Source organism: Panthera uncia, assembly GCF_023721935.1.
Source record: "Panthera uncia isolate 11264 chromosome B2 unlocalized genomic scaffold, Puncia_PCG_1.0 HiC_scaffold_24, whole genome shotgun sequence".
Lineage (NCBI taxonomy): Eukaryota > Metazoa > Chordata > Mammalia > Carnivora > Felidae > Panthera > Panthera uncia.
Genome location: NW_026057580.1, coordinates 46606074 through 46620989, shown reverse-complemented (window position 1 = coordinate 46620989; position 14916 = coordinate 46606074). Strand labels below are relative to the sequence as shown.

Genomic DNA, 14916 nt, shown 5'->3' with positions numbered 1-14916 from the left:
ACTCTCTCCTGGTCAGTACAGGACTCCCAAGTGTGGTCTGTGAACCACTAGCATGTGCATTACTTGGGAACTTTTTAGAAATGCAGAATCTTGGGACATATCTATTGAATTAGTCTGCATTTTAACAAGATCCCCAGGTAAGAACTGATGTAAATCACTAAATATGTATAATACTGTTTATTTTTCCAGATCCCTGACCTTACTTTTAAGAGAGATCCTGTCTGGTTCAGTGTTCCTTCCATCTTTGGATTTCCTAGCTGATCCAGTAAGGCTTAAAAAATGGTTTTGAATTGTGGTAAAATATATACAAAATTTATCATCTTAAATGTTTTTATATGTATAGTTCAGTGGTATCAAATACATTCATTGTTGAGCAACCATCACTACCACTCATCTGTAGAATCTTTTCATCTTACAAAACTGAAACTCTGTACTCATTAAATAATAATTCTCTATTCTTCCTCCTAGCCCCTGGCAACCATCACTGCACTTCCTATCTCTATGAATTTGACTACTCTGGGTACCTCATATAAGTGGGTCCAGTCAGTATTTGTCTGTTTGTGACAGTCTTATTTCCCTTAGCGTGATGTCTCCAAGATTTATCCATGTTGTAGCATATATTGGAATTTCATTCCTTATTAAGGATGAATAATATTCCATTGTAGGTATATACCACATTTTTCTGTTTATTCATCCATTGATGGACACTTCAGTTCCTCTTACTTGAACTAGTAAGATTTTGAAGAAACAGGAATAATTTATTTTTACATGTATGGAGTATTTACATTATGCCAGGTGTTGTTTTAAAGTTTTTTTTATTTATTGTTTATTTTTGAGAGAGAGAGAGAGTGAGCACATGTGTAAGCAGGGGAGGGGCAGAGAAAGAGAGGGAGACAGAAGATCTGAAGTAGGCTTTACACTGACAGCGCAGAGCCTGGCATGGGGCTTGAATGCACAAACCGTGAAATCATGACCTGAGCTGAAGTCAGACATTTAACCGACTGAGCCACCCAGGCACCCATATAAACATTTTAAATGCCAAAGTCAGAATAACTTTTCTTTGCCCACTTTCCTAAAAGTGAGGCCCTGCATCACAGATTTTTTAAAGTCCCTCTATATTACATATGTGTAGATGCTTTGGCACTGTTCCATATTTTCTTCATTTTTCTAGAAACTTCCACGATATGAAAAAAGCTTTGAGAATTTTGGGAGAAGATGGTAATGGAATTATTTTGACCTATGTGTATTATTTTCCATTAGGATACTGTGAATCATTTGCTTATCATCTTCATAGATGACAGTCCAGTGAGTATTATATTAGAAACATTCAGATTGCATTTAATTTTTGATTTATATCTGTCCAGTCACATGGCACTTGTATTGAATTAATAAATTCTCTTTCTTCAAAGCCTGAAAAAGCAACTGAACTGCCTTCCCCTTTGGTTCCATTCTTGCAGAAATTCGCAGAACCTAGAAATAAAAAGCCATCTGTAAGTATTTTTACCAATAACATATATTACTTTTGATATAAACAATTTTATCATGTGTTTATATGGCCTTAACTTACCCTTCTCTCATATTGTATCAAGGTGCTGAAGTTAGAATTGAAGCAAATCAGAGAGCAGCAAGATCTCTTATTTCGTTTTATGAACTTTCTGAAACAAGAAGGAGCAGTGCATGTATTGCAGATATGTCTGACTGTGGGTGAGGCTTACCGTGCACTTTAGCAAAGTCATTTTTATACTTTTTAATATATTACATATTTTAAATATATTTGAGTATTTAGATCAGATTCGATGTTGTTGTAGTGTGTCATTGTACTAAATTTCTTTTTACTAGGTATTCTAAGATCACCTTTGAGTTGTCTCTGGTGTCCACTCCTTTCCACATTGTAACATAATCTATAACTGACCTCGATCAACTGACCTCCTCTTTATTTTTTAAAAAGTTTTTTACACTTACTTATTTTTGATAGAGACAGAGCACAAGTGGGGGAGGGGCAGAGAGAGAAGGAGACACAGAGTCCGAAGCAGGCTCCAGGCTCTGAGCTGTCAGCACAGAGCCCGACACAGGGCTCGAACTCACAAACCGCGAAATCGTGACCAGAGCCAGAGTTGGACACCCAACCGACTTAGCCACCCAGGCACCCCAACTGACTTCCTTTTTAAATATAACTTAAAAAAAAATTGAGGTGTAATTTACAGTGAAACTCATAGAACTTAAATGTACAGTTTGGTCAGTTTGGAGACATCTGTACATCTGTGTAACCTACTCCTTTATCAAGATACAGAATGTTTCCATCACTCCAGAAAGTTGGGGTCCTTCCCAGACGAGCTACCCCTGCTCCCACTCCTGCCAGAGCCAACACAGCTCTCATTCCTTTCCCCACAGATTACTTTTGCTTGTACTGTTTCCTGATAGAAGTGGAGTACATCGTGTGTACTCTTTTGTGCCTGGCTTCATTGATTTAAGATTATGCTTTTTAAGATTGATTCAGGTTGTTGTGTAGAGGAATAGTTTGCTCTTTTTTATTGCTAAGTAATACTCTTTTATATGAGTGTACCACAGCGTGGGCTTTTTTTTTTTTTTTTTTTTTTAAATTCATTCTTGTGGATGGGTATCTGGACTGCTTTCACTTTTGAGCTATTATAAAGAAAATTGCTATGCATATTCTTGTCTAAAGATTTCTGTTGGGCATATGTTTAATAACTGGAAATAGAATTGCTGGGTCACAGGGTAGATATATATTTTGTTATATGAGAAATTACCAAATTGTTTTCCAAAGTGGTTGTACTATTTTTGAGTGGTTGTATCCTCCTTAGCAATATGTGAGAATTCTGGTTGCTTTACATCTTTACAAAAATTTGGTGGTATTTATTTATTTTTTTAATTTTAGCCATTTTAGTGGGTATGTGGTGGTATCTTGTGCTTTTAACTTGCATTTCTCTAATGACTAGTGTTGAACACTTTATCATATGCTTATTGGTCATTCGAATATCTTGGTATGTGGAAGTGTTTAAGTCTTTTCCCTATTTTTTATTGAATTGTTTTTCTTGTCATTGAGTTATAGGAATTTTTTTTTTTAAGTTTATTTATTTGTTTTGAGAGGGATGGAGAGAGAAGCAGGGGAGGGGGAGAGAGAGAATCCCACGCAGGCTCTGTGCTGTCAGCATGGAGCCTGATGCAGAGCTTGATCCCACAAACTGAGATCATGACCTGAGCTGAAATTGAGAGTTGGACACTTACCTGACTGAGCTACCCATGTGCCCCAGAGTTCTTTATATATTCTAGATGCAACTCTTTTGTCAGAGATCAGACTATGACTTGTGTTTTCATTTTCTGAATAGTTTTGATGAGTAGAATTTTAAAATTTTGATGATAATTCAGTAGATCTATATTTACGGGTAGTGCTTTCAGAGACTTCCATAAGAAATGTTTGTTACCCAAAGTCAAGGTGATATTATCTCTAGATGCCTGTTTTTCTCTACATGCTTTATAGTTTTATATTTTACATGTAGGTTTGTGACCTTGAAATCTTTTTGTATTGGTATTAGATAGGAGTGGAGTTTGATTTTTTCCCTTCGTATGGTTATGGATATCCAGTTTTTCTGATACTCATGTTTTTAAGTTTATTTATTTATTTTGAGTGAGAGAGAGAGCGCGCACAGCAGGGATGGGTCAGAAAAGAAGAGCGAGAATCCCAAGCAGGTTCTTTACTATATCAGCATGGAGCCTGATGTGGGGCTCAGTCTCGTGAACTGTGATATCCTGACCTGAGCTGAAATCAAAAGTTAGACACTTAACCAACTGAGCCACCCAGGCACCCTCTGATACTCATTTTCTGAAGAGTCATTTCTTTCCCATCTTGAATTGTTAAATTATTTAATCATATATGTGTGTTTCTGGATTCTCTTCTGTTCCATTGATCCGTATGTCTTTTTGGCCAGTACTACAGTGTTGATTATTTTGACTATATAGGATTTTTTTTTTAATGTTTATTTTTGAGAGAGAGAGACAGAGTGTGATCAGGGGAGGGGCAGAGATAGAGGGAGACCTCCACCTCTGTCTACCTCTGTCACTGCCCCTCCCCCACTCGCACTCTCTCTCAAAAGTAAACAAAACATTAAAAAAATTAAAAAAAAATTTTTAAATTGTTGCTAATATACAGAAAGAGAACAATTTTGCATATTGACTTTGTGTCCTGTGTCATTGCTGCATTCATTTATTAGTTCTGGTAGCTTTTTCATATATTTCCTTAAGATTTTCTACATATGTAATTGTGTCAACTGCAATACAGTTTTACTTTTTCCTTTGTAGTGTTTATGCCTTATGTTTCTTTCTCTTGCCTATTACAATGGCTAGGCCCTTTACAATAATGTTGAATAGAAGTGGTGAAAGTTGATATCCTTGGTTTTGTTCCTGATCTTATGGGGAATTCACTTAGTGTTATACCATTAAGTATGGTATTACCCTGGGCTTTTTTGTAGATATCCTCTAGCTGGTTTTACGATTTCCTCTTTATTTTTGTTTCTCAGCAATTTGACTCTACTATGTAGTTTTCTTTTTATATGTTCTTCTTGGGTTGTACTGAGAGTCTTGGATATGTTGCCTTGGGATTCTCACTCTCCTTCTCTGCCCCATCCCTGCTTGTGTGTGCTCTCTCTCTCTCTCAAAATAAGTAAATAAACTTAAAAAAATGGGTATCAGAATGGGTTGGTGTCTTTCATCCTTTTTGAAAATTCTTGGCTGTTATCACTTCAGATATTCTGCCTCATTTTCTTTCTTCTTTCCTTTTGAGACTCCAATTATATGAATTTGCTATTATCCCAGGATCATATATGTGGTGTTCCCTTTTTAAAAACTCTTTTCTTTCCTCTCTGTTTCAGTTGGGTAATTAAGAATTACGGAGTGAATTCCGTATTACTACCTCTTCTAATAAGAAAAGGCAGTTAATATTTTGTCTCTCCTACTGCTGTCATCTGTCATTAAAAAAAAAATGATTCATTTGTTTACATACTCAGCTCCATCAGTAGTCTGTAGTCTCCATGATGGAAGGAAATATTATTTAAAAACATTGGAACTTTAAAAAGCCTTAAGTTTCACTGTTACTTAGTGAATTAGATTTCAAAATATTAATGACCATTGGTATAAGAAGTCAATCAAATATGTTCTTTAAATAAAAGTTTTAGAAATCTGTTTACTATTCTGAATTTTAGAAATTCGTATTGCTGTGCAAGTGTTTACATATTTTATGTTAATATAGAAAATATTTGGTTAAAAGTTTTTCTTTCATCTGGGTAGTTATTTTATTTCCAATTAAAATTATTTTAAAAGCTTAAAATGAATAGATTGTGATTTCTATTTTTAATATTGATTACAATTAGACTGGGAATAATATGTTTTATATTGTGTTGTATTGAAAGAATTCATTTTTTCTTACTTTTTCCTAATTTGCTAGAGGAATTCAATGATAGAATTTTGCGACCAGAGTTGTCAAATGATGAAATGCTGTCTCTTCATGAAGAGTTGCAGAAGATTTATAAAACCTATTGTTTGGATGAAAGTATTGACAAAATTCGATTTGATCCCTTTATTGTAGAAGAGATTCAAAAAAGTAAGTCAAAGATGTTGATGAGAATATAGCCCTTTTACCACTTTTAATGTTTTCAGAGTTTTCTCCTGTATTCATCTAACAAGATAAAAGCTTTGATGAGAAATTTACTCACAATTCACATAGCTAATACTTGCCAGAACTTGTTCTGATTCCTCATCCTAGTGTGATTTCTGTACCTTATAAGTGGATTTTCTGCAAAACATAATTTTAGGACTGTTTGAATGTTCTTTCACTGTCATTTTAAACTAATATATAATGTATTTATGGTATTCATAAACAATCTCTACAATATAATTTTTTTAATAGTTGCTGAAGGCCCTTATATAGATGTTGTGAAACTTCAAACTATGAGATGCCTTTTTGAAGCATATGAACATGTACTGTCTCTCTTAGAGAATGTGTTTACACCTATGTTCTGCCACAGTGATGAGGTAAGTCAAAATATTAATCTTGTTTGAGAATTTTCCTTCAAAATTTAATAATGGCTTTGATATCAGTAGGTGAGTGATTCAAAAAGCAAAATAAAAATAAAACATTAACTAAAAAAGTGAGTACTATGTTTTACTACATAAATTAATGGAGATTAGAAGTTTATTGTAAAAATGATTCTCAATACCAAAACTGTATTTGTATATATATGATTAGGTAGATGACTATGGCCAAATAGATCCACCTGATATGGCATATGCCTCAGTGGCTGTGTAATGCTGTGGTGATGCAGAAACTCCATTCTTCTTTTACGTACATTACTATAGACATGTGGAAATTAAGTGGCCTGAATATCTCTATTTGCAATATTTTAATCCTTACTCTATTTGTCTATGGTTGTTTTCATTTGATTTAAATTTTGTTTTCTTTAACCTGGAAAGTAGTAGGGTAAAGTAGCATTTTTAAAAATAAAATAGTTTAATAAATCATAATTTTTTGAAGTATTTCAGGCAACTTTTAAGAGGTGCAGAATCACCAACACGCAATTCAAAATTGAACAGGTGAGTATAGTAAGTCATCTGTGTGGTGTGGTTTTTGTACTTGTTGATGCTAATCATTCTTGTGATACTATCTTTGTCTTTATTAACTGTTTTTCTTTGTGTGGTTCCGTTGCTACATAAGTAGACATTTTATTAAGTAATTCTATAATTGTACTACATATAGTAACCTGAAAATGCCTGAAGTTAATTTAGAAAAACTTAACAAGATACACACCATTGCCTTGCTAATATCATAATTAATACATATTAGTGCTTGATCACCTGCTTTATTAGATCCTGTGAACTACTTGCATAAAAGAAATCTATAGATAAGTCAATTTTAGGCAGGTTTTTTTTTTTTTCCTCAGAGAATATTTTATGTTAGAGTACTTACGGGTTACAAATGTGGAGGGTTTTTTCTTTCTTTCCCTTCTCACCTTCTGTGCAGTTAAATAACCCAAAGAAATAACAGAAGAGAGTGCTTTATCCATTTATAAACTGGATAATTAATACCTTGGTTTTTCCTTACATTGTTATATGTACAAAATTGATACAGGTATCAAATGTATAAATCCACAGAATAGATATTCACATTGTTCTCAAAACCTTCCAGTTTGAGCAAGAATCTAGTAAATACATAAATAAGTTGGAGATGTGGTACAAAGATAGAAGTAGATAGGTTAGAAACTAGAGTAGTTTTTTAGATAGTACAAGGAAAAATGTGAAAGCCTTAGCTATGGAGAAAATGTATTGCATTTTTTGATATAACTAAGGGATGTAGAAACAGATGGGAATTTCTTGATTGTTGAATTTATATATTACAATCATGAAACATTGATTTAACAAAATTCCATCATGTTATTTAAAATAGCATACTTTACCCAATCCAAACACTTCTTTGATTTGAATACTTTTTTAAGACTTTTATCAAATTTTCCAGTATCATTTGAGAAACAGGTGGAATTTATTGCTGTTTATAGATATAGGATATTTGGAGTGCCACAGTAGGATATTAAACTTAATCGCCCTCCTCTACAGGACGATTTAAGGGGAAGTGGTTCTTTGATCTCACAAGCCTACCGAATAGTTAAGTCATAACTTCAGAGATGGAAAGCTTTCTTTGCCACTTTGAGATCATCTCGTTGTGTTCAACCTATTACATAATTTTGCTGTCTTTAAAATATAAAATAAACAGGAACAAAATATGGTTTCTTTTCATTCTGGGTACTGATTATGGTCTTTAAAAGTATGTTTTTCTTTATATTGACCTGATTTTAATATTAACTATGAGTCTTGTCAGTCCTCTGCTTCTGTGATACTTCCTCATTTATCTATATAGAGTAAGTAAAAGATTTACTTAACATTCTCTCATTGAAAATTTAGAGTAACATTGCTAATTTGCTAAGTGACTTAAAGAATCTAAAGTATTTATTCATGTATTTTATCTCTGAGTTCTATTTAATTGTATTTTAAAAATAAAATTTTAAGGCATTAATGTTAACCTATTGTTCTGTTTCTTCCACACTCAAAGAATAACTTAAAAAACTATATTTAGAGATCTTTTGTTAGCTTTGTTTCTTAGCCTAAAACCTACTTTTCAAAATACTCAAACTAAAGATGTGTGAAGGACACATAATTATATCTAATACAAACTTGGATTTCATGTTGGAAAACATTGAATTTGTCTTTTGTGCTAAGTTTTTGGTGGCTTAGTCTCTGCATACTTTCCACGATATCAAGCAAATGGTATGCCTAAATGAAGGCAAAAAATACAAAATTATTTCCTGACATACTTGTTTAAGAACTTTTTTTTAATGATCTAGAATTCATACTCCCAAAACCCCCCAAATGAGCCATTGTGCTTTTTCTTTCCTTTATTATGTTATAAAAATTCTTTCTCTTTGCAGAGATGAATGCTATCCACCTGTGTAACTTTTAAAGCTTTTAAATTTTGTTTTGTGTTCTGAAGTGAAACTTGTTTAATATCTGGGCTTTCTCTCTCTCCTTTCCTTATATAATTTCATCTATCTGTTACTGCAGAGGTAGCCTAAGTTTGGATGATTTTCGGTAAGTCTTGAGACAGCATGTGATTTTTTTCTGTATAATTTGTCTGTTTAAGTTCGGATAGTATACCCAAAACAAAGTACAACACAAAGGAAAAAAGGAAACACTGCTATTACTACTGCCTTTATATCAGCTATTTGGGATATCCTTTTAAAATTAACCTCTGGGGCACCTGGGTGGCTCCGTCGGTTAAGTGTCTTGACTTCTGCTCAGGTCACTACCTCACGGTTCGTGGTGCTAGCCCTGCATTAGGCTCCGTGCTGGCAGTGTGGGGCCTGCTTGGGATTCTCTCTGTCCTCTCTCTACCCCTGGCTTGTGCACATGTGCTTCTCTCTCTCTCCTCTCTCTCTCTCTCTCTTTCAAAATAAATAAACTTAAAAAAATAATAAAATTAATCTCTAATTTGATTTTAGATATCTCTTTTTTGAAATAGCATGATATATGTCATAAAATGTCAGTTTAAAATAAAATGAAAAGTTAGTACCTAGCTGTTCAAGGCTATTGACTCATTTAAAAAAAAATTTTTGTTTAACGTTTATTTATTTTTGAGAGAGAGAGAGAGAGAGATAGACAGGCAGACACAGAGCACGAGGAGGAGAGAAAGAGACACAGAATCCAAAGCAGGCTCCAGGCCCTGAGCTGTCAGCACAGAGCCTGACATGGGGCTAGAACTCACAAATTGCGAGATCATGACCTGAGCCGAAGTTGGCTGCTTAACCGACTGAGCCACCCGGGTGCCTCAACTTAGTTTTTTGTTATTGGTTTTGTTAAATTACTTGTGTTGATTTATTAATTATTTGATAGAGAAAGAGAGGGAGAGAGAACATGAGTGGAGGAGAGGGACAGAGGGAGAGAGAATCTTAGGCAGACTCCATGCTCAGCAAGGAACCTGATGGGGGGCTCGATCCCACAACTGGGATCAGGACCTGAGCTGAAATCAAGAGTCAGATGTTCAACTGACTGAGCCACCCAGGCACCCCCTAAATTACTTTTAGAATTACTTGTGTTTAAGGAACTTTATTTTTCAAAGCAAGAAGTATAATATTTCTGTATTTCTGGGGATAATTAGAAATGAGATACTTTAAAAAATATTTCCGATTTTAAAAGCCCAATTTTTTATAATCTGTCTAGGTTCTAGAAACTAGAATAATCTATCTGGATTCTAGAGGTTTTAGTAATCCTTCGTTAACATTTTCATAATTGGTTTTGGAAACATTCTATCAGAGAATTGTGTTTACAGTCCTAGATTTTTTTCAAAAAACAACATATGCTTGTTTAAATAAAATAATCTTCTAGTTTACCCATTTTACTACTATTTATTATTAGAGTTTTTCCAGTTTTAAATTAGGTTTGATTTTTCTCCTTGGACGTGTATAAAATGCACATGTTACTAATGTACCAGATATATTTAAAACTTGATCAAATTATTTTTATTTTTGTAATTGTTGCATTATTTCAATAAATAAGTTTTGCTTGTAGGAATAGTAGCTATCCATTAAATTAAGCATTCAAAACAAACTTTTGAATTTTAAAATAGTAATTTTTATTTGGGTATCAGTTGTACGGGCAGCATTACATGGAGAGCATGAGTGAGTTTTAAATTGAATAAAAGTTCTGCTTTTATTTACTGAAACATGGGACAGTGGACTGTAATGGAGGAAATTTTTGCTGCTTTTTGGCTTATTTTTTGTTGCTGCTTTCCAACTATTTCTGCTTTTAGAAATTCACTTTTGAAAAAAAATTACAAAACCAACATTTAGTATATATGGCGGAGCAGGCTGCTTCCTTAGGCTACATTTGCTTTTGTCCTTATGTTTATTGCTAACCCTTCCCTTTGGCATGTTTTTTCCATCCCTTGGGCATGTTATCTTTTTGTTACTTTGAAGTCAGGTAAGATACACTTTGTACTTCATTCCTTATAGGAATATAAAGTTGATATTTGCTTAAAAATTTTTAGTCATAGAGGACAGAATTTTTTTGTTGTTAATTTCTAAAAATGGGGCACCCATGGGCACCTGGGTGGCTGTTGGTTAAGCAACCTGAGTCCGACTTGGGCTCAGGTCATGATCTTGAGGTCTGTGAGTTTGAGCCTGGCATTGAACTCTGTGCTGACAGCTCAATCTGGAGCCTTGCTTCTGATTCTGTGTCTCCCTCTCTGTCTGCCCCTCCCCTATTTGAGCTCTCTCTCTCTGTCTCTCTCTCTGTCTTTCTCTCTTCTCTCAAAAATGAACAAACATTGGGGTGCCTGGGTGACTCAGTCGGTTAGGCGTCTTGACTTCGGCTCAGGTGATGATCTCACGGTTTGTGAGTTCGAGCACCGTGTCAAGCCTGCTGCGTCAAGCCTGCTTCAGATTCTGTGTCTCCTCACTCTGCCCCTCCCCTACTTGTGCTCTGTCTCTCTCTGTTTCTCAAAAATAAATAAATGCAATAGAAAAATTAAAAATGAACAAACATTAAAAAAATTCAAAAAATAAAAATGAAGGACTGAGAAGGTCATAGTTTTATATATTTTTCTGTTATATACTATGTTATTTTAGTGGTACAGTTCTAAACGGATACATTGTTTTGAATGTTGGTCTCAACACATTAGTTCAAAATATGTATGGCAATAAGAACTACATACCACTAGGGGGCTCTAATCTTCATTCTAGTTCAGTTAATGTTTTAAAGTTAAATAGGTAAATTCCACATTTTTATTTTTTTATTATTTTTTTAAAGTTTATTTATTGTTATTTTGAGAGAAGACAGCATGAGTTGGGAAGGAGCAGAGAGAGAGGGAGAGAGAGAACTCCAAGCAGGCTCTGGCTGCCAGTGCAGAGCCTGATGTGCAGCTTGAATTCACGAAATCATGAGATCATAACCTGAGCTGAAACCAAGAGTCAGATGCTTAACTGACTAAGCCACCCAGGCGCCCAATTCCAAATGTTTATTGATAAATATTGTCCCATTTATTCATACCCCCAAATTTAGACTTTAAATGTCACTTTTGGCTTCTGAGATCCTGGGACTTGATCTAGATGACTAAGAACTCCAAAAAGTTATGTTAGCTGTACCTTCAGTTTACTCTTTTCACACATATTTTAATTATTGTTAATAAACTAGAATGTCGTGATAATTTGCTGTGTACTTGATACGTTTTTGTTTAATATTTAGGAGCACACAGAAGAGAGGAGAATCATTTGGAATCAGCAGAATAGGTAGCAAAATTAAAGGAGTATTCAAAAGTACCACAATGGAGGGAGCTATGTTGCCTAATTATGGGTTAGCCGAAGGTGAAGATGACTTTGTAAGTAAAAATTTTTCAGTTTGATGTATGTATAACTTCAGACCTACAATGGCATAAAAAATGATATGCTTACTTTCTATTTTCCCTCTCCTTTATTTTACTTATTTCAGACTTCAGTGCCTTATTTTTTTCATTAGTTATTATAGTTTTATGATGCTAATCTAATTGGTAAAGTTCCTGAGCACTAAGTTAACTTCTTGTTAAGGCCAGAATGGTTTCTGTTGAGCTGTGATAGTTATAAAAGTCAAACAATTTACCATCCTTTGGTTAGGCTTTTACTTTGTTTCCTCACCTTATCTCTTTCCAGCCATATGGTCCAGGCAAACAACTGTTGATAAATGTCCTACCCGCAACGTGGGGCTCTAACCATGACCCCTTGCTACTCAAACTGTGATTGGTACGTCAGCAGCGTCAGCATTACCTGGGAGCTTATTAAAATGTAGAATGTCTGCTTCCATCCTAGACCTACTAAATCAGTTCGCATTTTAACAAGATTCCCAGTTGATTTATATGCACATTAACCCACCATACTATTTTATTTTTGTGATCTTTGCACATGCTGCCCTTAAAATGCCCTACCTTTATATGTACCTAGAAAGTTCATACTTAACTTTCAGAATCCAGCCTCTCCCATAAACCTTTATCTGGGTCCCCCAGTGGAATTGAACATTCTCTCCTTTGTGCCCCTTATTAGATCTTATGTTAAAACATGTACCATATAGTGTATTTGAAATGATATGTTTATGATTGTTTTCCATACCAATTAGTTCTATAAAGACAGATACTGTCTCATTTGTGCTTTTTATTTGTTTAATAAATCTTTATTAAATAGAGTCCCTGTATCCTTATTTTGCCCATTAATGACTCTGAGCACTGGAGATAAAATGATTAAGACAGAGACTTTCCCCTTAGAGATTCACTAACCTGGATATAAAAGGGATGAATAATAGTGATTGGATTGGCAATGACCAAGAAGAAGGAATGGGGGAAGAGAGGAGTAAATTAACACATTTTTTTCTCTGTACTTCTTCCTTTTGACCTCTGTCCCATTGCAGTGATGAATTATCGAGGACATTCATTGCTTTTTCATAGTTTAAGTGGAAAAAAATTTAATTCTTTTTTTTTTCCTTCTTAGGTAATCTAAATACAACATTTTTTTTTCTGTTTATACCCCCCCTTTTTTTTTAAGTTTGTTTATTTTGAGAGAGTGAACATGAATGGGGGAGGGGCAGAGAGAGAGAGAGAGAGAGAGAGAGAGCGCGAGCGAGAAAATTCCAAGCCCGACGTGGGGCTGGATCACACAAACTGTGAGATCATGACCTAAGCCAAAATCAAGAGTTAGATGCTTTAACTGACTGAGCCATACAGGTGCCCCTGCCCTTGATTTTTCTTAAAAGTGTGGGTAGAAGAAAGACAGTAAACCAGAGGAAGCAGTCATTTTTCAAAATGATGTTTATATATTTTTTAATTTTTAAATTAAAATTTAATTTATAGTATATTATAATATACTATAATATAGTATATTATATAATATAATATATATAATATATATAATATAATATAATATAATAATTATTAGTCTCAATTTTTTAATAATATGGAAAATTGGAAACATTTAAAATACCACCCATAATTGTAACACCCAATAACTCACCTCTCTATTAACATTTTGGTGGTTTTCTTTTTTAAAAAGTACCTTTCCTTTCTCATCCACATAGATTAGGGTACACCATTATATATAATGTATATGTATAGTATATAGTTCGCTATCCTGCTTTGTTCCCTCTTAACATTACAACAAAAGCATTTACCCGTGTTATTGTGAACTTTTTAAAACATAATTTTTGTTCAGAAAGACATACTTTTTTGTTCTGCCCAATTACTTGTTCTGCCCAATATAAGCTCGTTTTTTTGTTTGTTTGTTTGTTTTGCTTCAGGAATAGGAGGATAATCTTCAAAAAGGTGAGAGAGTTCTGTTTTGTAGTGGTTCAAGGAAGAAGAAAATTCTTGATTTGGAAGAAAAGATAGTGATAATGGAAAGTAGGAAAAGAAAGCAAACTAATCTCTAATATTCTGAAAAGAAAAGGTAGGGGTGAAGAGGCTGTTGGCCCAGACCAAGACAGTACTACTTAGGATTTAGAGAGCACTGTGCTAGATTCGTTTCGTTTCGTTTCGTTTCGTTTCGTTTCGTTTCGTTTCGTTCCGTTTCTTTTCTTTTCTTTTCTTTTCTTTTCTTTTCTTTTCTTTTCTTTTCTTTTCTCTTCTCTTCTCTTCTCTTCTCTTCTCTTCTCTTCTCTCTTCTTTTCTCTTTTCTTTTCTTTTCTTTTCAAGTTTATTTTTTTAAGTAATCTCTACCCCCACTGTGGGGCTCCAGCTCATGACCGTGAGATCAGAGGCACATATTCTTCCAACTGAGCCAGCCAGGCTCCCCAGCGCTGTGCTAGTTTTTAGCTATGGGACCTTAGAGAGTTGTCTTTGTCTTGTTTAAGAAGTTTAGAGGAAACTCTCACTACCGCAACTAAAAAGTACTTTGTGATTCAAATATGGGAACTGGAAGACATTTTCTTTTACTTATTTTATTTTTTTAAATAATTTTTTTAGTGTTCGTTATTTATTTTTGAGAGAGATGGAGACAGAGCACAAGCAGGAGAGAGGCAGAGAGAGAGGGAGACATGGAATCTGCAACAGGCACCAGGCTCTGAGAGTGCGATGGGGGGCTCGAACCCATGAACTGGTGAGATCATGACCTGAACCAAAGTCGGACACTTAACCGACTGAGCTACCCAGGCGCCTCAAGACATTTTCTTTTAGAAACATTGATGTGATCATTTGGTGGCAATATTGCCTTGCTATGTGACCTTGGGTAAATTGCTTAATTTTATTGTGATTTAGTTTCCTCACATGTGAAATGGGGATTACGGTATCTAACTTACTTAAGGGTGTTGTGAGGATTAAATAAGTAGTATGCATAAAGTGCTTAGAAC

At 34.4% G+C, this 14916-nt stretch overlaps 1 protein-coding gene across 7 annotated transcripts in view; it reads left to right on the top strand.

The window, feature by feature from the left end:
- Positions 1-14916, top strand: part of SNX14 (sorting nexin 14) — an 88509-nt gene that overhangs the window by 40769 nt on the left and 32824 nt on the right. For 4 of the 7 annotated variants that reach the window (XM_049653970.1, XM_049653969.1, XM_049653968.1 and 1 more), the window contains 9 exons: positions 190-265; positions 1261-1305; positions 1410-1490; positions 1590-1704; positions 5459-5614; positions 5921-6045; positions 6545-6603; positions 8623-8649; positions 11800-11932. In XM_049653970.1, coding sequence (XP_049509927.1) covers positions 190-265; positions 1261-1305; positions 1410-1490; positions 1590-1704; positions 5459-5614; positions 5921-6045; positions 6545-6603; positions 8623-8649; positions 11800-11932 — 817 coding nt within the window. Of the gene's footprint in view, positions 1-189; positions 266-1260; positions 1306-1409; positions 1491-1589; positions 1705-5458; positions 5615-5920; positions 6046-6544; positions 6604-8622; positions 8650-11799; positions 11933-14916 lie in introns of those variants that run through there. The other 3 variants (XM_049653972.1, XM_049653971.1, XM_049653974.1) reach the window with 2 other exon arrangements.